This window comes from Punica granatum, chromosome 2, assembly GCF_007655135.1.
Source record: "Punica granatum isolate Tunisia-2019 chromosome 2, ASM765513v2, whole genome shotgun sequence".
NCBI lineage: Eukaryota > Viridiplantae > Streptophyta > Magnoliopsida > Myrtales > Lythraceae > Punica > Punica granatum.
The window spans coordinates 14,148,237-14,172,368 of NC_045128.1; the positions used below are offsets into that span (position 1 = coordinate 14,148,237).

General features: G+C 37.8%; 3 protein-coding genes and 1 long non-coding RNA gene across 8 annotated transcripts; 3 read left to right on the forward strand and 1 right to left on the reverse strand.

The window, feature by feature from the left end:
- Positions 1-201: 201 nt before the first annotated feature.
- LOC116196421 (pentatricopeptide repeat-containing protein At1g80150, mitochondrial) lies at positions 202-5,219 on the reverse strand. 2 transcript variants are annotated; one of them, XM_031526122.1, is made up of 6 exons: positions 3,747-5,219; positions 3,287-3,357; positions 3,119-3,181; positions 2,832-3,005; positions 2,686-2,736; positions 202-2,052 (listed from the first exon to the last, which is right to left on the reverse strand). In XM_031526122.1, the coding sequence occupies exons 1-4, from the start codon at positions 4,738-4,740 to the stop codon at positions 2,973-2,975; spliced, it is 1,161 nt and encodes a 386-aa protein (XP_031381982.1). In that variant the 5' UTR covers positions 4,741-5,219; the 3' UTR covers positions 202-2,052; positions 2,686-2,736; positions 2,832-2,972. The 2 variants fall into 2 exon arrangements, with proteins under 2 accessions (XP_031381982.1, XP_031381983.1); XM_031526123.1 differs by having other exon boundaries at positions 3,119-3,164; positions 3,747-5,218.
- Positions 5,220-8,548: 3,329 nt separating this feature from the next.
- On the forward strand, positions 8,549-9,909 carry LOC116197540. The gene is made up of 3 exons (XR_004155058.1): positions 8,549-8,820; positions 8,987-9,123; positions 9,294-9,909. It is a non-coding gene; the product is annotated as an uncharacterized LOC116197540 (long non-coding RNA).
- A 1,979-nt stretch (positions 9,910-11,888) lies between these two features.
- Positions 11,889-19,379, forward strand: LOC116196652 (disease resistance protein RML1B-like). 4 transcript variants are annotated; one of them, XM_031526501.1, is made up of 6 exons: positions 11,889-12,032; positions 12,229-12,383; positions 12,479-13,001; positions 16,390-17,491; positions 17,638-17,973; positions 18,132-19,379. In XM_031526501.1, the coding sequence occupies exons 3-6, from the start codon at positions 12,559-12,561 to the stop codon at positions 19,347-19,349; spliced, it is 3,099 nt and encodes a 1,032-aa protein (XP_031382361.1). In that variant the 5' UTR covers positions 11,889-12,032; positions 12,229-12,383; positions 12,479-12,558; the 3' UTR covers positions 19,350-19,379. The 4 variants fall into 4 exon arrangements, with proteins under 4 accessions (XP_031382361.1, XP_031382360.1, XP_031382359.1 ...); XM_031526500.1 differs by having other exon boundaries at positions 11,895-12,133; XM_031526499.1 differs by having other exon boundaries at positions 11,900-12,032; positions 12,119-12,383.
- A 65-nt stretch (positions 19,380-19,444) lies between these two features.
- LOC116196655 (probable nucleoredoxin 1) lies at positions 19,445-21,846 on the forward strand. Its single transcript, XM_031526504.1, has 2 exons — positions 19,445-19,719; positions 20,462-21,846. The coding sequence occupies exons 1-2, from the start codon at positions 19,492-19,494 to the stop codon at positions 21,068-21,070; spliced, it is 837 nt and encodes a 278-aa protein (XP_031382364.1). The 5' UTR covers positions 19,445-19,491; the 3' UTR covers positions 21,071-21,846.
- The last annotated feature ends 2,286 nt before the right edge of the window (positions 21,847-24,132 follow it).

Below are 24,132 nucleotides of genomic sequence, written 5' to 3' on the forward strand. Positions count from 1 at the left end.
TGTCGTCATTTATATAACGATTTAACTTTTTTTTTTTGGTAGAAAAGGGGTTAGAACCAAATTCAATTAAAAGATGCACAAACGGAGTTTAGCAACTTCCAAAAAAGTCACCTAACAACAAATGGGCAAGGCGGTTCGGGTGGATTCATCAAGTAGATAAGAACGCCCAATGGGCAGGTAATAGAATGCCTAGCAAGACAGTCTGCACAGGAGTTGCTTCTCGAATGTCTATTCCTCCAAGACCACAGGTTTAACAATTCAAAGAATTGCCTTAAGAATAAAGAATGAGATATTACAGGACACTTCATACAGAGGTCCATAATATTATATATCTGGAAGAATCTTATTAACAGTCCTTACAAAAAGAACGGTTACAAAAATTAATCCACCACGGATGCCTTCCGTATTGGGTGTAAATCGTCTACCGGGGACCCAATTGCTAATGCTATCTTCCTTAGACCTGCTTCTGCAAAATCGGCACAGAGAGAGCTCCCAGATCTCCAAACCAAACGGCTTCCTGAGATGAGATTCCTGATCCCGTGCACTTTTACCTATTTTATTGCCAGTCCCATATGGACCTACTTCCACAAAGATCCAAGTTAATTTACCCTACCAAACAACTGATCTGTAGGAGTAGAGATCCTATCCCTGCTGCAGTAAGGACTAGTCTCTGCCGCTGCTGCTGCTGCTGCTGCTGCTTTACTCACTTCTTGGGATTCCTCTCCACAGTGCCGACTCAACTAAGTTGTCCGTGTCGGAATGCTCATTCCTATATGCATGGCTCGTTCGGGAAGAATTCTCCCACAAAATCATCCTGTGCAAGTTATGAGGAGGGGGGTTGAAGTAGCAAGATCCTAGTGGCTCATTTGCAGCTGGAGGGGGACACAGATTGGAAAAATTTCCCACGAGGAGCTAAAAGAATCAACCCTTCCAGGCTGAGATACTGAGAAAAAACCCGCCTCCGGACTGAAATAGTCGTTTCCGATGCCTCTTCTCAATCCATCAAAACACTTCAGACTAGGAGAAGGGAAGCTAGTATTAAGAGGCTCTGATGCTTCAGGTTCCGCAAGCAAATAGCACACTGATTCCTCAGGCAACGATGTGAACTATAGTGGAACTAACCACAGGGGAAGGTACCTTCCAATTTTGTCCACTCTCGAGTCAAAGTGTAGTCGTCACCATCATACTCCCTACTGCCAGTTAAACGACCAGGAGTTTTACCCACACCCATCTGTTCATGACTTGTGATTTTATCAATACCATCAAATCCTTGACTTCTGCTGATGGGATCCAACTTCGTACTGGTACCAACAAACTGTCCTGGATATCTGCATGCTCTCTTAATGCTCTCTTTCAGTTTTAACGATCTAAATCAAGAAAGGGTAACCCACTTCATGCATTGCACTGTTATTAGTAGTGTTCACACTAAATGTTAAAACCCTATCCAAGTTACGGTCACAATCGTCAGAGGCAAGCATTACCTCCTCCCGTGAATGCAGGACTGTGGTTTCTTTAAGAAAAATGCCGTCCAAAGCATCAGTCAGGAGAATAGACGACTCCTGCTTCTCATTGTTCCTCTAAATCCTCTGATCACGAGGGAACTCACACCTTGTCCACCATTTCCACATCTGAATCATGAAGGACCCTTGACCCTTCCATTTGAGTCCTGATCATGACAAATTCAGTCCAAAGATTTTAGCGAAATTTTATTTTGAATTCATTTTGACTATGAATTAGCACATTCATGCGATCTTCCCTACTCAGCCAATTAGCTTTTTTTATAATTATTTTCTTCTTTTCCCTTGAGTCTTGCAACTCCCTCATGCTGCCACATTTGTATCTCTCATCATCATTAGTCACAGACTTCCCCATTCCAGTTGAAAGAGGCAAAGGTGAAATTTCAGAACCAGCTCCTGCAACAGCTTCCCAATTCATGGTACTGATAGCATCAGCATGATTCTTTCAAGTATTCCAACTGTTAATTCCAGAAACTTCTACTCCCTAGTCAAGGATGAATCTATTCACCACTAGGGGCAGCTGATTGGAAGATTCCTGCAACAATAAACACCACAGGAAAATTATGTTTGCTCTAAATCTTACGTACTTTTCGCTCGTTGATATAGAATTTTACAGAAATAATAAACAGAAAAAGAGAAATTAACCATTAACTAAGATCGCAGTAGACTTCCAACAATTTAATCAGGGGGAAGAGAATAACAAAGAATCAGATTTCTACATTCACTGACAAGGATAAGACATGGAATTTTAGAGGGCTACTTGCTGAAAGACCAAAGTACCCCGTACACAAATTATAAACATTCATTTTTCAACTTTAATTTCCAACACATGCAGCAGCCAACCTCAAGACACGAGAAGGCTAATAATGAACCAAGACATGGCCAGCAAAGCCAGATCTGCGCACTGTGACAAGCTTGCCTTAAGGATTGTCAAAAGACCACTCAAAGAAGAAAGGGTGCCCAAACTTGGCCAGAGCGGCAACTATTTACATGATTTGGACATTTGATAACTGAAGAAGAGCAAAGTGGTATTTCAAAGAAGTGCCATGGAGGATATTTATGAGATCCTACCAAACAATGGAGTTGCATCTATCCAGATTTCACAATTTGATCCAACCAAAAACAAAAATGTTTCCATCCATAGGCATAGGAATGGCAAGAAACTTACATCGTTAACTTGCGCAGCTTTGACTGATGGATCTTTCCGCTGACTTGCACCCTGAAAGAGCACATCACAGTCAGAAGAGGTTCTCAACCATGTCTCATAAGCAAAAAAAAGAAAAGAGGAGAGGAAGGAATGGATTCATCACATACAACTGAGACATCTCCCAAAAATCGAACTGGAGTTGCTGGGAACTCTTAGTGCCGCAGACCGTGCCAAGGCAAGACCCTGAACACCTCCAAGCTGCTAGACCCACTTGCAGGCCATATGTATGACCATTGTATCACATCACTTCAATCTTCAAAAGGCCCAACAAAATCCAAGCCCTAATCCACAAATAAAAAATTACCAATGAACGGACTTCACTGAATCCAGATTAAAAATCAAGGCTTTCACTCAAATTCCAAAAATCCAACTTCAGTCAAAAGGGTCAAAGTACCTCAGAACTGCAAGAGGATGGTTGCTTCTTCTGATTGCTCTGGTTCCTGCAGGGATAATATACCTTCCTTTTTTTATCATCTTATATTACAATCTTATCATAGATCAAAGAACCAATATTTATTTTGGTGCTTGTGCAAGCAGAGGAAGAGTAACAGAGAGAGCTTACAAACAGTTGCAACGTCCAGCATCTGCGCGGAGCTCTTCCCATTATGACATATTTCATTGAAAGTCTCGAATCTAGTAAAAGAGAAAGTTCCTTCAATCCGATACCCCAATGTTAGTTGAGCAAAAAAAATGTCTGCAATGTACCACATGCAGGTATCTTTTCTATATATTTTGGCTAAGATCTAATGTGTACCCACTAGCGATACACAAATGAATGGAGAAAACATCAGACTCCTATGCCCATCTGAATCATCATTCGGAAACTATGGTCTTGAAAGCATTTATTTGACTAGAAGAAAAGGGCGGCGCCCTTTCCTTGGCCAAATTTACAATTACATTGGCTCTACCAATCTGCCCATTCTTCTTGAGCCCCTTCAGAAGTGCAATAATAGTTTCCACACTTGGAAACCAATTCTTCCCCATAGAATCTTTACATATTGTGTATGCCATACCAAACTCACCCTCCCTGCAGAGATAATGAATCATGGTCTGATAAATCTTCATATTCGGCTTATACCCATTCCCATGAAGGGCAGAGTAGACCCTCTTGGCCATTTTGAGATCCCCAATAAGGAAGAAACCTTTGATTACCAAATTGTAAGTAACCTCATCGGGCTTCATCCTGATTTTTATCATCACTTTCAACAAACGATTGGCCTCCCATGCTCTATGCCTGTTAACCAAATATTGAACCCTAACATTAAACGTCGCCAGATTCGGTAAACAGCTCTTCAGCACCATCAAATTCCACAACCCATTGCCCACTTCCCCACGGTTACTCTTATAAAATGCGGAAATCAGGGTTGTGTAGGTAACAACATCAGGTCTGATTCCCACCCTCTCCATCTCCACCATTATAGAATAAGCCCTATCCAACACGCACATTTCACAAAGTGCTTTAATAACAATGTTCAAAGAAATCACATCCAGCTCAACATGAAACTTTGAAGGCATTTCAAGGAAGAATGCCTGGATGGCCTCTAAATCCCGGGTTTGGACCAAGACCTGCAACGTGGCATTGAAAGATTTCACGGTCCTCTTGCATCCAAAGAGATGCATATTACTGAAAGTGTCAACGGACTGCTTGATCATCCCAGCCTTCCCATACAGCATTATGATCCTGACAATGAAACCTTCTCGGCGGCCCTGCGGTAGGGCCTTCTGTTGCTCGAGCAGTTCCTCAATGTAATCGAACCGTCCAGCACCAGCAAGCCGGGAAACGGTGTCCTCAAATGCAAATCTGTTCTCGACAACCAACCGGTTGTGGGCATTGGCCTTGAAGAGATGGAACAACTTCTCAGGATCTCGCTCGGATTTGAGCTTGATAAGGGCGGGCTCCTCAATGCGTTTAGGGTTTTGAACGGAGCTGGAAACAGTTGCAGAGGAGTTCACACACGAAATTGCAGCGGCGGCAGCGGAGTGGCATAATCTGCGACTCGGTCGCAGAGAGAGCATGTTCCTCAGTGTATGAAGCTGACAACTTTGGGGGATATTCCTCCCAATTCTTCAGCTCCCATGAAACGAAATGCCAAGCCCAGAAATCGGAATGCCCACAGCAACGATCGGATGGCTAACAAAATCTCATATTTTACCTCAAGCTCGAGCTGGGCAGGCTCGGTTGCTAAAGTTAAGCGAAGAACGAGCCCGAGCGAACGAGGTGGGGAGGCCAGAGTAGAAGCTGGGAGCAGGCCTCAACAGAACTGATGGGGAGTTGGAGGGGTAGGGGGAGATGCCGTCGAGAGGTGGAGAGAGTCGAGTAGTTGCCGCCTGCGGCCTGTCGTGGCGTGGAGGCGGGGGGTCGGGGTCGGGGTTGCGAGGATTCAGCAGAGGGGCTGGGTCGGGTTGCTGTCGCCTATCGTGGAGGCCGGATAGGGTCGGCCGCCGGTATTAGGGGTTTGTAACAGAGGATGAGGGTTATTAGAGATTTTAAAATGATATGGAAGAAGAACGAAAATTTCACAGGTCGTTTTCTTTTCTTTTCTTTTTTTCTTCTTTTTTTTTTTTACTCCTTTTTTTCCTTCTTAAAAAAAAGTAGAATAATAATAATAATAATAATATTAATATTAACAATGACGACAGTAATGTATGTAGGATTTAGTAATATATTGCCTAATATCTTATTTTTCATTAATTAATCTATAAGATAATATAAAAATTGAAATGATAATTTAATATTTTGAAATACAACTTGATATCCTAACAATGATGACTCTACAGCGACCTATGAAATGTAACAGTGTCAGTTAGCGAGCAAGACAACGGGAACCACAGCGGTTGTGTCCTCACCGCCCGCAAATTTGTCTGAAATTGATCCCTTCAATCGGCACTACCTCCATCGCCACGATCTGAAAAAGCACTTTCCTCGTAAAAGGCCAATGAGGCTCAAATCCTGATGAGGGACGGACAGCCACGACAATGACAGTGCCACTATACTGAGCCTTCTCCTATCTATGATGCCGAGGCGAAACCTGAGCAAATGCCGCAAAGAGCAACAAACTTCGCAAAGCAAAAGCAACGAACTACAAACTTCGCGAGGTGAGACCGGGCATCACAAAGCAGAGGAGTCGATAAACATGGTGGCTGCAACAGCACCTCCAAGTTCCGTCACATGAAGATCATGAAAGCGGCGAAACGGACATTATTCTGTGGTATATCGAAAATCATTGAAGCCTATGAAAAGCGAGCATGACATGGTTCTGGAAATATTCGACGCAAACAAAAGAAATTGGCACCGAGCATGCATGATTTTGTCAGAGGTGATCTCCTCATATACATATACAAACCATTTCTTGTTGCTTTATGAAGCTTTGATATTTTCTATACATCTCCGTGAACCGCGAGTCCCATCCCGCGCCAGAGGTGTCGACCAAACGAAAGAATGAGAACAACGAGGCCTGGCAGCGAGACTTGGCAAAATTGATTCTCCTGTCGAGGAAATTAGACATAGCGACATCTCGCATGCGGGAATCTCGCCGCCCCCCTCATGTTTTCAATCAAGGTAACAACTCTTGAACTCGAGCGATGATTTTTCAATAAAAAGGGGGCAAACCCGAACTTGCTAAGAGTGACATGGGCAACAAGGAGCTAAAAAACCTCACCACTATGGAGTTCAAGCAAAGAGTGGGGCCTTAGGCCGCCAAGCAGCAAACAACAAAGCATCCATTCCGCCAGTCACATCACCAAGTAGCGAGGGCTGTGGGAGCAGCGAAGTTCCTCATCGCCAGGGAGCGAGGCCCGTAAGAGACAAAAGAATTGCAGTAAGATGGTAGGTCCGATGAGTAGCGAGGCAGACGGCAAGAAGCGAGGTGTGTCAACGAGCTGAGTTAGTCGCAGCACCTTAGCCTTGCTGATATGGGCATGTTGGCAGCAACCGTCAGATTGCATTGTGAATGACAATTCAACTAAATTCGACACAAATTTAGTACAAAGCAAAGGTCCACCCAGTTCGAGGCATAATGTTCAGACTCTGCGAAAATTCCACACCAAGCGACGAGGTTCACCAGCCCCCCAAGAAGGCCAAAACGAAAACAAAAATAAAAGGCTTAAAGTTCATGTGCCACCTTCGATACCACACTCTGTGCGCAACACAGCACAGAAAAATTTGGTTCAAAGATGCACCACAGCGATGCTCATCGGTACGCTCAAATGAGGCAGCCCAAAGAGTGCTTCCTAATCGAGGTGAGATCACAGCTTGGACACTTAATAAAATAATAAACGAAAAATGTTGGAAAAGCTATTTTTGTGAAGCTGCGCGAGCTTGAAGGTCTATGATTTCACTCGAAACTTGCAGATCAAGCGACGCGACAAAAGCAAATCAAGCTATTCGAAGAATTGAAAATTAAGCGAATCTGTTCCAATATACAAAGAGACGCGCTACTGCAATCAATTTGAGTTATCAAGCAGAGGTACCACGTGAAGTGAAGTGAGGAAATTAGCAGTGAAAAGCGAAGCAAGGCAGCTAAAAAGAAAAGTGTCGTGAATCAACTAAAAGGGACAAGTTAAGCAAAGGAAGAAAATTGATACAAAAGGGAGGACTTTGCAAAACCTCCTACTCGGTTGCACCATTGCAGAACCCAAGCGACATTCTTCCTGCTAGCTACTGCATAATCAACAAAAAAAACAAAGCCCTCGAGGACAAAGGCTCAAGCGACATGAACCAAATCATCAAAAGCAAAAGAAACACGCCCGACCGCACATATAATTGATGCGCCTCTCCCCACCATGGTGGGCAAATGATGGGCTTGGGAATAGGGACCCTCAAAAAGTATCAAGCCCAGGTACCAAGGCCCATAGGCCCATAATCAGTGGGCCCGTAAAAAGGGAATTCAACTCTCTTCGGTTTTCGTTGAATAATTAGTCCTTTCTATAAAAAATTTATCAATTAAGGTCTTGGTCTACTACACATCAATTATTATTATATTAATTCTTTTTTAGTTAAACTTCTTGATGTATATATGCACATATATATAATTAGCAAAGTGCAGCTTTAGCTCTTTATATCGACTGTCATTCATTTTTTAGCCGTGCCAACTTGCTTCTTAAAAATTCTTGTTTTTTTAATCATTTTGACCCACAAAGCGCGTTTCTTGATGGTAATCTTCAAAAGGAAAGGATCGAAATTTATTGTCAAAATTGTGCTCTTCTAATTAAAAAAAAATGCCAAGACAAAACACAAACTAGCGGTTCAACATTTATTCTTTTTAAATAAAGTCTCTAGTTCTAGTCTTATGAATATAAAAAATACATGTTGTAAGAGCTTTATCTCTTATTGTACCGATTCGATTAGACTGAATTAGTTCAGACCAATTGAACTTTTAAATACTATGACTAATAAGAAAAAAAAAAAAGACAAGCTCTGCCAACATGTTTAGTGACCTTCACGGAAGGTGCTTCATCCAATAAGCTAATTCAACTCTCTTGCGAACCCCAACCCCACGATATCGACTTTCATTCATTTTTTACCGAGAAAACTACCACTGTCATCAATCAATATGCTTTCATATTGTCATCAATTTAATCCCTCTACTAATTTTGCCACCATATTAACCCAAACGTTTACCTTCCGCATATCAAAATGGTCCTCGACGTCAAGCGAGGTAACAAAAGTCTTATGTGGCTGCACATGTGGACCAAACGGCGTCAATTAAATTGTTTTTTAAACCCCAAACACGTGCCTGATTTGAAACAACACCGTTTAAAGCAAATCCCTGAACACTTGCTTGAAACGCCACCGTTTTTAGCAAAGCAAGAGCAAGTGCTTCCCTAAGCAATGGCAATCACTCTTCACCCGCTAAGTTTCCGAGCTCTGCCTTCCTGCCTGGTTTTGATGTGGCTGTCCGAGCTTCTACTGCACATAAGAATGAAAGGCTTCCTACTTTCAAATGTGTTGGACCTAAAGCCACATTAACCTTTGATCCCCGAACAGCCAATGCTGAGAAGACCAAGCAAAAGAAGCATACAGTTGACCCTGCTGTTCCTGATTTCTTGCCTCTCCTTTCATTTGAGCAGCTTCCCAAAGAGCTCGAAAGAATATAGGTTTGCCCTATGCCCGTTATGCTTTGTTTATATGATATATCTCCAACTGTTTGAGATGTTTTGTCGTCGAATTACTTTTACTGGTTAAAAGATCTCCTTGAGATTGGAAAATTGTGGCAAAAATATTACCACATTGATTTTGTTCGTGATCTGTTCTCACTGTCAGGGAGGTCACTCATGAAGAAACTAGTCATGTACTCAAAGTTCCTTTCTAACGGATCCTTCGTTCCCTCCGCTTCCTCTGTAGAATCTCCCACCAATCTTGCCTTGCATGCCTCGTCAAACTCCCAACATTATACAGAGGTAATCAAACTCGAAAACTCCTCATTTTCTCGATCATCCGGCCGAATCAAAGCACGCCCCATGATTGGTTTCGCCTCGGGTTCCAGGCTTTGATCATGAGCTCGAACATCACGTGGTTTAGTAGCGATGTAGCTGTGCTCTGTTTGCTCATGTTTCTTACTTTGTTTCAGTAGCCTTGTACGTCAGCGCCCGTCGATGTCGATATCTCGTGTCCCGATGAGAAGAGTGATTTGTTGAAGCTCAGGGACTCCATTAACTCTTCGTTGGATTTGCATCGGAGGTGGACCGGGCTTCCTCACATTGGGGACGAGAGCAGGTGGGTCAGCGTCAGCTGCTCGAACTCACATGTCGTTTAGCTCGTGCTCAACGGGGATACAACTGACGGGGTCGCTCCCGAAAAATTTCCTGCAAAGTGTCATTTTCTTGACCAGGCTCAGCCTCCGGAACAACTCCATTTTCGGGGCGTTGCTAACCCTGGTAGGGCTCCTGCACTTGGAGGACGTCTCTTTCTCTCAGAACGGGTTCTCAGGCTCGATCCCTTACGAGTACGCTGAGCTCCCGACACCGACCAAATTGGAGCTGCAGGGAAATGTCTTAGTTCGGGGATTTGATTCAAACGGTGATGTTTCAAACTAGGCACGTGTTTGGGGTTTAAAAAACGATTTAATTGACGTCGTTTGGTCCACATGTGCAGTCACGTAAGACTTCCATTACCTCGTCTGACGTCAAGGACCATTTTGATATGCAAAAGGCAAACATTTGGATTAATATGGTGGCAAAATTAATAGAGGAACTAAATTGATGACAATATAAAAGCTGAGAGATGACAATGATAATTTTTTCTTTTTTAATCGTACGAACTTGCTTCTTAATTTAATTTTATTTTTATCATTTTGGCTCACAAAGCGTGTTTCTTGATGGTAATCTTTGGTCAAAAGGCAAGGATCGAAATTTATTGCCAAAATTGCACTCATCTTATTGAAAAAAAAAGCCAAGACAAAAGACAAGCTCACATATTTATTTTTCTTAAGTAAAATTTCGAGTTCTAATTTTATAAATAGAGAAAATTCATACTGTAAGAGTTTCATCTCTTAATCGATCCGATTATACTGATCAATTTGGATCCAATCCAATTTTTAGATATTATGACTAATACCCAAAAAGAAAGTCGATCTGATTATACTGAATCAATCGGGATTTAATCGAATTTCTAGATATGATGATTAATACCCAAAAAGAAAAGAGACAAGCTCTGCCAGCATGTTGTGCGACCTTTACGGAAGCTGCTTCATCCAATGAGCTAATTCGACTCTCTTGACAACCCCCCCCAAAAAAAAAAGAATTCAACTCTCTTTGGTTTTCGTTGAATGATTATCAATTAAAGTCTTCTTCTACTACACATCAATTATTATTATATTAATTTCTTTTTAGTTAAACTTCTTGATGTACATATGCACATATATATATAATTAGTAAAGTGCAGCTTTAGCTCTTTATATCGACTGTCATTCATTTTTTACCCCTGCCAACTTGCTTCTTAAAAATTCTTTTTTTAATAAATAATTTTGACCCACAAAGCGCATTTCTTGATGGTAATCTTTGGTCAAAAGAAAAGGATCGAAATTTATTGTCAAAATTACACTCATTTGATTAAAAAAAATTCAAGACAAAAGGCAAGCTAGCAGTTCGATATTTATTTATTTTTAAGTAAGGTCTCAATTTCTAATTTTATGGATAGAGAAAATTTACGTTGACAAAGTTTTATTTCTTATTGTGTCGACCCGACTCGACTGAATTAATTGAGATTCAATTAAATTTTAAGATACAATAACTTATACCAAAAAAAAAAAAGACAAGCTCTGCCAGCATTTTCTGTGACCTTCACGGAAGCTGCTTCATTCCAATGAGCTAATTCCGCTCTCTTGCCAACCACTTCCCCCCTCCTCCCAACCAAAAAAAAAAAAAACGAATTCGACTCTCTTTGATTTTCGTTAAATGATTAGTCCTTTCTATAAAAAAAAATTATTAATTACTGTTGAAATATGATGAAACTTCTGATAAATAAAGAAAATTCACGCTCTATTCAACAGTAACATATTTCGTTGACGCTTTTTTTTTGGCATGATTCAGAACCGAACCACAACATGCCCAACCCTAGGCCCACACAACCCCCTTCTCTTTGTAATTTTATCCTTTTTTTTATTTTATAATTTTCCATTTTATAGGATTAAAAAGGACTTAAAATAAAATAGAGGAAAAAGTTTGAGGGACTTTATAAATGGATGAAAGATAGCATAATACTATTACAGAAGATATTTTACGTGGAAAATTATTATGGGAAATAGTTCAGAAAATAAGACTATTTTGCGGGGAAACTCCTTGAAATTTTGCTGTACAGGATAGATGATCAAGGCGCACATGTCATTCAATTTCTCCAATTGATAAGACATAAGAAATCAAAAGTTGGCACCTGTCCAGCTTTAATCAATTATTTGCTTTTGCTTTTGCTTTTGCAACCGGGCCTTTCCAATATATAATGCAAGTAATCAACTACTTCAATTACAATTATTCCTATTTATATATATATATATATATATATATATGAAATCTACGTCACATCAATTATTGTTCAATCGTTTTATGCTGCTTTCACTACAAAATAAAAGTCATTTATCTACATAAATTTTTACTAACAACACATAAGACATTTGAATAAAGAGGTCCATACCAACATATTTATAAATCTATTAGTATAAATATATAATTTTCTAATGGTGTAATTTTACTGTTGAAGCCCAAGCCTACTTCAAGCTCACTCTCATTCTCCCCCCTTCCTCTCCACAATCAATCGTGGACCTCAGTACCTCACCGATTGCTCCGCCTCGTCAGTCCTCACCAGAGAAGATTCGGTGATGTCTATTGCTTCGATTCCTCTGGTTTATAGAATTGACTCCATTGGTTCGACTCCCTGTTTGACTCCCTGGTTAACCATCAGAGTGCTTCCCCGTTGGTTTGCTTTCTCAATTTGACGCCGATCGGATTCTCTCCTCCTCAATTCGATTCCTCCGGTTTAGCGAATTGACACCGATTGCTATGGCTTTTCAGTTCTTCCACGATCGATCTCTGTCCTAGCCTTCTCTTGCTGTCGCTTCGTCCTACTGAGCTGCCGCCACTCTTCAGTTCGTCGGCTATTGGTACTCTCCTAAGCTTCTCTTGCCACCATTACGTCGTTGCTCGTCGCAACTTGAGCTCCAAATCAGGTTTCTCATCAACTACTTCAATTACAATTAGTCCTATTTTTTTTTTATATATATATGATATCTACTACACATCAATTATTGTTCCTGGTCTTCAGGTGCGACTCCTCTCTCTTGAGAAGCCAAAACCCCTAAAAAATTTTTGCTCGACGGTTGAGCAGAAACTAGGCAGAACAAGATGTCGTCAGTTGATGAATATGAGGTGTTCCTAAGCTTCAGAGGGCCGGATACCCGGCAGGGTCTCACCGATGTTCTCTATGACTATATGGACACGGCCGGAATTCGTGTTTTCAGGGACGACGACGAGCTCGCCCCCGGAGATAAGATCACCAACATCCTGCCAGCTATTAAGAACTCTGAGCTATGTATCCCGATTTTCTCCAAAACCTTTGCTGACAGCTCGTGGTGCCTTCGTGAAGTTGAAAGGATGGTGGAACTTAAGAAAGAGATCGTGCCCATCTTCTACCAAGTATCACCGAATGATGTTAAGCTAAACACAGAATTGTTCCAGAAGCAACTGAAGGGGCATGAGAAGAAGTACGAGAAAGGACAAGTGGAAAAGTGGGAGGAAGCTCTCAGATCAATCGCTAAAATCAAGGGGCGAGAAGTGATGACTACCGGGTAAGTAAAAGTAAAAGCTCCATTCAATTCTTGTTACAGTTCATAGGATGTACTCCTGAAATCCCTGTGGTTCAAAATTGGTCTCCGATCAAGTTAACATTTTCTGAAACCATCGGGCTGCTATAAATATAAACCTTCATTCCTTTGTAACTACCATGTCCGAATAGGATTGGCCTAGTGGTAAAGAGAAGGGAAAGCATTCCCCATCTCCCAGGTTCGAATCTCCTTTGGGGCCAGCCACCACCTCTGAATTTACCTTGTCCTGTGAATATGCAGGCGTGGCGTACAATGAATTTACCTTGTCCTGTGAATTTACCTCGTCCGTTTGGTATTTCATTAGGAGGGAGGCAAACCTTAATGCAGAGGATAATAATAGAAAAAATAAAAGAGTTCATTGACAGGTAGAAAACCATTTCTGATGGAAATCCATATACTTAGTGGGAAGGGCTTTGGCCTATCTAATTGCTTAATGGGTTTGGGATTGACCCTTTCCAACGGATTTGGATATGCAAGGATTCAACCGTTCCATGATCATTCCTGCATCAGCGACCTCATCTGGGGATGCTGCTGTGTTGATTTTCTTTATTTTTTTTAATAAAAAAAAGTCTTACTGATATTTTTTTCACAATTTGGATGACATGACAAGCCGCATCCAGAAAATGAAAAATTGACTAACACGTAAGCAATAAGACGAACAATGTGACCATGTGATAGATATGAAATCAAAATGAAAGTTTATGATTTTTTTCGATAAAAAATTGCTTTGAATAAATTGACATATTATTTTTTCCGTTGAATATCGCAGGCTGTAGCTCATGAAGAGGAGAAAGTACATAAAGTAGATAAATGAAACTAAGCTAAGCAAAAGTTGGTATGGAAGCCCCAACATTGTCCCCGAAATTTGACGTATTATTTTATATCAATGGTGTTAGCTCTTTAAACAAACTATAAGACATGCTAAAAAAAGCAAATATGCTAATCAATACGTAGGTAAATTGATACATTCATAGGTTAAAAAGAAGTATAACTATATTTTGATGGTCAAATTGATAGCAAAATGTAGGTGTGATACTTCTTATTTATAATGTAATAAGCTAGTTAATAAAATATTATATTCCTATCATATCTATCTTATCATAAACTTAAAATTGATCGTTTGAAGGCAACCTTGTACCCAAAAATATTCTAAAAAGATATTACAAAAAACCAAATTTATGATAAAAAAAATTTTTACAGTTAAAAAACAGTTGATTGATTTTGGTGTTCAACCTTTAGCTCCTTTTATTTATTTATATTCTAATTCTATTTTTGATTTGAATCTAGTCTTCAACCTTCTCCATTTGATTCACTTTTCGTCCTATTATTATTTTTTAAATTAAAAATGCCAATGTGGCATTCTATTTAACTAAAAGTTTATTTCCAAAACAGTAAAATACTAATATTATAAATTCACGGAGGGGGAGTGGTGGTCGTCAGCAAGCACCCTATGGCACCCTCCCCTTCTACCTTCCGATATTGCAATTCCTTTTTTTTATATATAATTTTTAGTATATTCTATGATTTGAAATTAATTTGTATTCAAATAAAATGTCACATAAGCTTTTTAATTAAAAAAAAAGGATTAAAGTGAACCAAATGGAGAAAGTTCAATAATAGATTCGCCCCAAAAATAGGTTTAGGGCCAAAAAAAAAATGCTAAAGCTTGAGGACCAAATCAACTTTCCAATTATGTGTGTGTATGTATATATATATATATATATGAAAGCAAGACCTTGGTGGGCCCGGTCTAGTGGTCTCGGAACGCTTTGTTGTTGAAATAAATTTTCTCGATTTTTTAAGCTTTTTCTAAAAATTAAATTTTTGATTTTTTTTAAAATATACAGATATAGATTTGTGAGATTGCTCATTACTTTCTTTATTTTTTGAGATTTCTTTAATTTTTTATTTTTTGATTTAGAATTTATAAAACAAATAAATATATATTTGCGGGATTGGTTTTTTTATCGAATTTTTAATTTTTTTCTAATAAACGAATTCTAGGACTGGTCATTATTTTCTCGAGATTTTTGCTTTTTTCAGATACAAATTTTGAAATTTTCTAAAATAGAAAGATATATAGGGCTTGTTTGGTTTGTGGATACAATTTTAAAATCACAATTTTAACCTAATTCTACCCACAACAAAACAAAATAACTCATATAAAATCAAAAAGTAGGCCCCATTTATACTACTTTTTTCCACAACAAAACAAAATAATTCTTACAAAGTTAAACGGTGGGCCCCATTTATATCACTCTTTTTCAAAATCAAAATCTGATTTTAAAATCCTATTATGAAATCAAAAGCATCAATAAATTTTTTAGATATGATGTGATATGTTTTTCTTCAAAAAACATATCAGGTCTCATTTTTTTTGTAGATAAATGTATGATTTGCTATCTATATTATATTTTGTATGATGCGTTATAAATAGTAGATGTATCACACATAAACCATAATCGATTTGACTCTGAAAAATATTGCTACCACCATATATCTTCAATTTTTCACATGTACGCAGATTTATTTTAGGTTAGTCCACAGTTAGATTTTTGGAGAACTCTAGTTTTTCTCACGCATGAATTTTTGTAGAATTATATGATTTTTTCTAGTTACAGGGAGACCAATGGGCCTAGTACAATGAAAGAGAAACACTAATAGCTAATAAAAGGGCATAGGTAATCTCACTGGGTATCAAACATGCAATATTTATATTCAATTTTCTTCTTTTATGTAATTTTTTCCCTATCTTATTAGTGAAATGAAATTATTATTAGTCTTATATGTCTAATATATGTTATTAATTGTAGATTACTATTTTAAAAAATCATCATCACATGTTTATATAATAACATTAGAGGAAAAAAAGATCATGTTTAATCCCATGCAACGCACGAGCTCCAAGATTTGTATATATATTATGAAAAGATAAAAAAATTCTAGATTTATTTATGAATAATACTATGGAAATTAAACAAAAAATGAAATATATGATTAAAAAATCTTGCATATTCTCCAAAATTTGTTATATTAATATGCAGAACCTAATATTCGGAAAATATTTTATATATAGAGGGATGTAGATGTGGGATGTGAATGACAATGTAGTACAATAAAAATAGATCAAAAATTGTCACATGTATTAATTATCTACTTTCGATCGTACAAAAATTGACAAAAAATTAGCAACTAGTTACTTTATAATTTTGGAAGAAGGAACACCTGAATGCACCAAAATACTTGAACAACACGATTGTTTTCCTTCAGTTTATCTAATTGAAAATGGTGATGCTTTGCTAATATATATATTATCATATCGAGATGACTGATCAATGATAATTTATGGCAGCTACACGAAGTTTTGCAAGGTGTTTGTTGAAGAGGTTATGATTAAGCTGAAACCGAGAAAAAGATATGATATTGCTCCTTTGGTGGGAATAGATGGTCAATTAGACTCTGCAATGAAATTGTTGGACATTCAATCAAATGATGATGTGCGGTATATTGGAATCCATGGAATGGGTGGCATTGGCAAGACAACTCTTGCTAAGTTCGTTTTCAACAAAATATCAGCTCGTTTTGATTGTAGTACCTTCCTTGAGAATGTGCGAGAGATTGCAGCGCATCATGGTATTGAATATCTGCAAGAAACGCTTCTAAATGGTCTTGACCCCAAGTTGACAAGACAATTAGATTTACATGAGAAGATCAAAAAGAGCTTTTGTAAAAGGAAAGTCCTTATTTTTCTTGATGATGTTGATGGTTGGGAACAAATCGAGAAGCTTGCAGGAAAGTCCACATGGTTTGGTTCAGGAAGCAGGATAATTGTGACAACTAGGGACAAAGACGTGCTGGTGATTGGAGAAGAAAAACTAAACGAAGACGATGTTTGGCATTTGGAGATGGGGACACTAAATCCTGATGATGCATTGCGGCTTTTCAGTATATACGCGTTTCAGAAAGAATCTCCTCCTCCTGCTTTTAGAGAACTTTCTGAAGAAGCTGTTTCTGTAACTGGCGGACTTCCTCTGGCTCTTATGGTAATTGGGTCACTTCTCCACAACAAAGATGGTAGGGTATGGAAAGATATCATAGACAGGTCAAAAAGAATACCTTTGAAAGAGGTGAAGGAAAGGCTGAGAATAAGTTATGACAACTTAGAGCATGAACAAAAGCAAATATTTCTTGACGTAGCATGTTTCTTTATTGACATCGATAAAACAAAACCATTATATATGTGGGATGCCTGTGAATATTACCCACACTGGGCGCTTGGAGTCCTGTGTTCCAGGTCCTTGGTAAAGATTTCGGACGGTGATCGAATATGGATGCATGATCAACTCAGGGACCTTGGTAGGGATCTTGTTCGTGAGGAGAGTTTGAACGATCCGAAAAAGCGTAGTAGGATATGGGCGCGAGAGGAAGCAATGCAAGTTCTGATGAGTAAAGAGGTGAGTCAATGGCATATATAAATTCTGCAAGCTCCATCAAATTTTTTTTTTTTTGAGAGGTGATGTTCCATCATTATCATTCTTTTAGTTCTTTATTGGCAAACAATCTCTGTATGATGGACCAACCTTTCATTACTTTGTTGCAGGAAAATGAGAACCCAGAGGGACTCAGGCTAAATTACCATGTGGATGGAGACCGTTGGAGACTAAAGCGGATTGGATTAATTGGAAGCTTAAAAAAATTGAGATTTCTTGACTTGGGAATGGTGGTACTTCAGCAGGACTTCAAAGATCGTCTTCCAAATTTAAGATGGCTTTGTTGGCGGCCGCGTGATGGTAACAAGGGAAGGTCTGTCTCTAAGTTTTGTTTTCTCCCTGATCCATTTGGACATGTGCCCGTTTTCATTTCAATGAATTTAGTCATTCTCGACTTCTCCTCAAGTCACATCAGCGAAAAGTGGGAAGGATGGAGCCAGTTGCAGGTATGACATCTAATATGGTGGCTAAATATCCTCTTGCTACATGTTAAACCTTTCCTATTTTATGAATATATATACCATCTACTCTACTGTTATGTAGCTTTTATGTTAACTTTATTCGCTGAATTAATGACAACATATTGTTCTTTGTTCATTTACAGAATGCAAAGAACTTGAAAGTTATTGATCTCACAGAAGCTATTTGTTTAGAGAGGACACCCAATTTCCCTACTGGAATGACTTTAGAAAGATTGATTCTTGCACGCTGCAAGTGTTTGGTTTCTATTGACAGCTCCATAGGCAATCTAAGGTGCCTAAGGTACTTGAACCTTGAGCAATGTGATTCTCTTTGTGGATTACCCGAAGAATTTAGTCTCCTAGAAAACTTGACCGAGGTGGTTGTCACGAAAACAAGAATTAAATCTTTCGGCTTTCCGAATTCCATCCATAATTTAGTGCAGCTCAAGTGCGTCAAACTAAACAATTTAGAACTGGGAAATCTTGTCAACTCGCTTGATGCGATTGGGGAGTTGAAATTACTGGTAGAATTGGATCTGGGAGGCACGAGAATCGTTGAGCTGCCCCAATCAATTGGAGGACTGGAAAATCTAAAGCTGCTTCTAAAGGGTTGTGAAGCACTAAAAGCACTTCCTGACTCAATGGGTGGATTGAAGTCACTAGTCAAACTAGATTTATCTGGGACCGATATAATACAGTTGCCTGACTCTATTGGGCGCCTGCAGAGTTTAGAAGAGGTTTATTTGACACAGTGCAAACAGTTGAGACAGCTACCCGAATCATTAGGCGCATTAGGGAAGCTCAAAAAGTTGGAAGCTCAATCAGCTGATCTTTTGAAGGGTCTTCCCTCAGAAATGTCGGGTCTTTCCTCTTTGATATCCATGGATCTCTCACGATCCAGAGTATGTCAATTACCCTCTTCCATCATTCATCTCTCCCATCTCCAATCTCTCAGACTACATGGTTGTTACAGGCTGGAAGATGTGCCCGATCTCCCGCCCAGTCTAACTCTGCTAGATCTCAGATCCAACTCCCCAAAAGAAGGTTGGCGTCTCTCCAATCTGATGAAATTAACAAATATGAAAGTAGAAGGTCATCTCTACTTAGACGGGATTGGGAGCTTGCACCGTTTGACTGAGCTAGAGTTACGACTTTGGTCTATCACCACCATACCAAGTGAATTTGGTTCCTTATCTCAGCTCAAGAAACTTGTGTTAGATTGCCCAAAATTGAAGGAAGTCTCGCAGCTTCCTCCTAATTTAGAGGAGATGGTTCTTGACCAAACTAGCATTGATATAGATTTGCCCAATTTCCAGCTTGAAGAATTTATACAGTTTACAAGTTGTCAACTGCTCGAATGACTGGGCTCTTAGAAGACTCAATGATCTGCAGTCAATAGACAATGCCCTCTTAGTGTCTATACGTTCAAAGCTCACCCTTGGGCTATGTCTTCCGGAAAGCCTGAGAGATCTAACCATAAGGGACTGTCAGTGGCTGGGTTGCATGCCTGACATCTCGCACCTGAAGAATCTAGTGAGACTCAATGTTTCATGGTGTCCATGTCTAATTGAGATTCCGGGCCTTGGGAAACTAACACACTTGCAACATCTTGGCATTGACTATTGTGACTCCTTGAGAAAGTTAGAGAAGCCACAGAATCTGAAAGAGCCCATAAAAGTGCACTTCATCGGATGTGACAAGTTAAGCAGACGATCCTATCGAGAATGGAAGGTTAGATTTTTTTAAAGAATAGCTTTTCCATTGCCTATTAGGTTCAAAAATATAGTCAGTATTGAAATTGATGGAGGCCACTTCATTGGATGTTCTTGGACTTGATCATTATTTGGCTTGAAAACTACGTAGTTCCCGTTTGGTACATGGGAATGGAATGAAATGGAATGTAAATGAATGGATTCTATATAGGGAAATGTAATAGTATTGAATCAAAAAATGTGATTTTCTTTAATGACCATCACAAAATGAAGGAATATAATTATAATATTATAATTATTTACCAAGATATCATGTTATATACATTCTTAGATATATAAATTAAAGAACATATGTGATGGTTCACAATATATAGCATGAAATGAGGGAATGATCACTCCCTTTCTTAATTGAGGGAATGCTCATTCCAACAAAATGAAGAAAAAAGATGTTAATAAGAGAATGCCCTTTTCAACTTATGTAAAAGACTCTAATAAGAAAATAAGGTGCAATGAAGAAATGAGCATTCTATTCTAATCCATTCCATTCCCGCGTAACAAACGGGACCCTGAAAGATTGAAGTTCTTGCATCTTGCAATTGTATGGCTTTATTTATCTCGTGACAACTTTTCCTAGTGTTCCCTTATTTAGTGAACTTGCTCCAACGAAAGTTGATTTACCATTTTCTTTACTATACATAATAATATGGGAATATGTTAAATCATCTAGAGTACCTATAATAATACATCTCTCTGAATATTAGGTGCCGACGACCATTGCAATGGGCATAGACACCGGCGAGGAGGAAGCTAACATATTGGAATCAATCTTGGTATCGGGATGTCTAGATTTTGTCATTACAAATGGAAGAGCTAACGTCCAGGTTTCTGATTTATTGGGTAAGAGCGTCCTCCTCTACTTCTCTACTTATCAGAGCCCTTCTTGCTATGCTTTGTTTTTGAAGCTTGTCGAAGCATACCATGAGAAGAAGGCGAAAGATGAGGCCTTTGAAGTAATATTCATCCCTTTCGTACATGATCGAGTTGCCTTTAAAAAATACTTTTCAAGAATGCCGTGGCTGGCACTTCCTTTCGATGACCCAAGGATCTTATCATTGTTTTCCAAACTTGAGATCCATGATATACCTAAGCTGGTAGCTCTAGGGCCAAGGGGTCAAATAATCACCGAAGAAGGCAGAAGCTTATTAGAAGCTTACGGGGCGGACGCTTATCCTTTCACCGATGACCACATCGAGGATATGGTGAACAGTTGGCCCGAGAAGTTGCCACACGCACTGCACTGCCATGAGCTTCAGCTCACCCCGTGGGTCCATTACACATGTGACGGTTGCCAAGAAATGGGATCTGTATAGTCATACTATTGTTGCATGTGCGATTTTCATCTTCATCCCCAATGTGCTCTAAGAGAAGGCAAATTAGAAACGAACCAGAGTACTCGGAGAAGGACGAGTCCGAAAAGTGAGAATCCCAGAAGCGAGCATGAGATCCAGCCGAATGCAGAATTTGAGTGACATCAAGTAAGTGTTCGGTCATGAAATTAGAAGTAAATTCCCAATACTAGGATTTATACTTTTTGGTGGTTACTTGCAATCAGTATATATTTATATGGTATATCAAGACTACTATATTGTTCATCACGCCAAAATTCTCGGTGATCTCTTCAAAACAGATATAACACAATTTAATTGAATAAGGTGTTTAAAAAACATTATAATTGCTTTCTTACATCAGTTATTAAGTTCGCCACGACAAACTTTGCTTTGTTTTTTTTAATTAAGGCATTATTATATATCACTTTTATGTTAAGCAATTAATATGCATAAATATATCCTTTCGTTTTAGAACTATTACTAGCCGCTACAAGCCATGGGTACCCAGATTTTTTATGTATTTATTCTATTCAAATTTGTACTAAAATCTCTGAAAGATGAACAATAATTTTTTTCGGCTACAAGTGAGGGTCATAGGCATAGTATATTGAAATAGACACCTTAAATATCTAATAAAGGGGTACAAGTAGTCCCAGTGGGTATTAAATCTGGGATCTATTGATCACCAGGCGAGATGTGCGTCACTGTACCATACTTTTTGTTGATAAAGACGAATAATATAATTTCAGCATTTGTTATCAATGTGTTCATATTCCGGTTGCTTTAATTGAAAAAAATTACAATTGTATGTATAATTTAAGGCATAAAATTAACATATGGAAACACAATTATGAAAAAAAATATTTTTAATTCTTTTAATAAGTGGTTTTCTAATGAACGCGAGATTTACAATTGAAAATTGGACATGTATGCATCATTAAACCAATTATCATTATAAATTATTTAATTTAATTTTAAATAAATATCATAATATATAAATAAGTATACATAATAAAATTTTCTGAAATTAACTTCCTCCCATCAATTTTAAATAATAAAAATATTTACAGATATTTATATATGAATTTCTTGATTATAATATCAATGTAAAGATTTTAATTAAAATGCCAAATTTTATAACAAAAAATTATATTTATTCGGTGAATCAAAATTCAAGATTTCTTTTATTATAAATCAAAAATTAAAATTGATTCACTTTATATAATTAGAAAATTAACTATTTATATTAGTACGTTTAATGGCTAATTGTTGTACTAGTTCTACCGGCAGTAGGTATTATAGATTACAGATATAGTGTTGTTCGCAATAGATGGACAACTAACACATATATACAAGGGCAAAATTGTAAAAAAAAATCCAAGTTTTGTAAAACGTCTCAGTTTTGTCCTAAATTTTGTTTTGTAATAGAAAAAACCATAAGTTTTCTAAATTGTCTAAAAAATGATATCCGTTATAAATTCCATCAATTTTGCATGCTTGAACTGTTAACTTCGGATCCATTTTTTACAAATCACTATCTCCCACCCTCCCCCCTTATGTCACGCCTCTCCATCTCAGGGAACAATTTGTACGTGCTTTGATTATTCAATACAGAGATATTGAAATTGTTGACGGGCATTACACATGTGACATTTTAAACGTTCATAAACAACACTCATAAAACCTTCATTAATAAACAAATAAGTTAGGTTAAATAAAAAAATTTAAATTTTTAAAAAAGTCTCAATTTCATCATAAATTTGGTATGTAATGAAAAAAATCATATGTTTTATAAATTGTCTTGGAAATAACCTCTCTTCTCATCTGGGATTTCCTTGCAGTGCTCCTAAAGTTGGCTCCAGCTAGTATCTCCTCTCATGGACCATTTTTGAGAAATTTTTAGAATATGTATTTTTTTAAATTACAAATCAAAATTTGGAATAAAATTGAGACTTTTCTGAAAATTTAGGTTATTTTTGTAAAGAAAATAGAAGATGATCAGATGATGTGTAAATTTTGTGGGTCCCGTAAAGTCCAAGTAGACAAATAGACAAAAAAATTAACAGGAGGTTAAATATGAGACGATTATTAAAATATATAAATTTTTTTATTACAAAACTAAATTTATGACAAAATGAGACGTTTTACAAAACTTTTTTTTTTGTAATTTGCCCTACATATAATTTAGTGATTAACCAAATAGTAATTTTTTTTGGTGAACGATTATTAATTTATCATGGATCTAGTCATCTAGATACTTTTTATATCTTTAAAATCATTAAAAATATAATACAATCTTAATCATATATATATATATATATACACACACAAATAACTTTTTACATGATATTGATCCAGTTATTTTATCAATATATTTTACCATCGACATATCTGTTTAATTAATATTTCTTTGTTTTCTTTTTATATATTCCTAACAAGGATCTCTCACATGCAACCGCATACTTTGCAACGCATGTGACTTTACACTAATTTAGTAAAAAGAGTCGGTAACCTTTTCTTGAGGCATCTTTTGGAGATACAAGTTCAGCTCAACATGCAAGGTATCTGACTAGGCGTGTGCGTGCGGCCCAAAGTTGACATAATATATCGTTGGGTTGATTGGTTGGACGTATCAGACGTATTACATGTTCTGTTACGTGTTCTCATCCAGTACTATACGCTGATGAATTTTGAAATAACCATTTGATTTTGATGAATTATCTTATATATAATACTTAACAGATGCTGATAAGAATAGTTTTTCCCTTCCAGAATGCGTTTGAAAATTGGAGCTGATAAGCTCATTAGTCGATCCACCAGATGTTAATGATCCAGAACTTATGAAGGTACGTGTAACAAAAATTGGATTTGCTAGAAAATTCAACGGTATTATTGCTCAAAGCGATGGTGTGACATAATTAAGTAAGTCATTTGGAATCCACATATCATTCCTCAAAACCGTTAAAGTTTACTTGATATCTCGTTAGGTATTATTAATTGCTTAAGTAGTTAACTCAAAATTAATGGAAGTAGTTCACTCAATG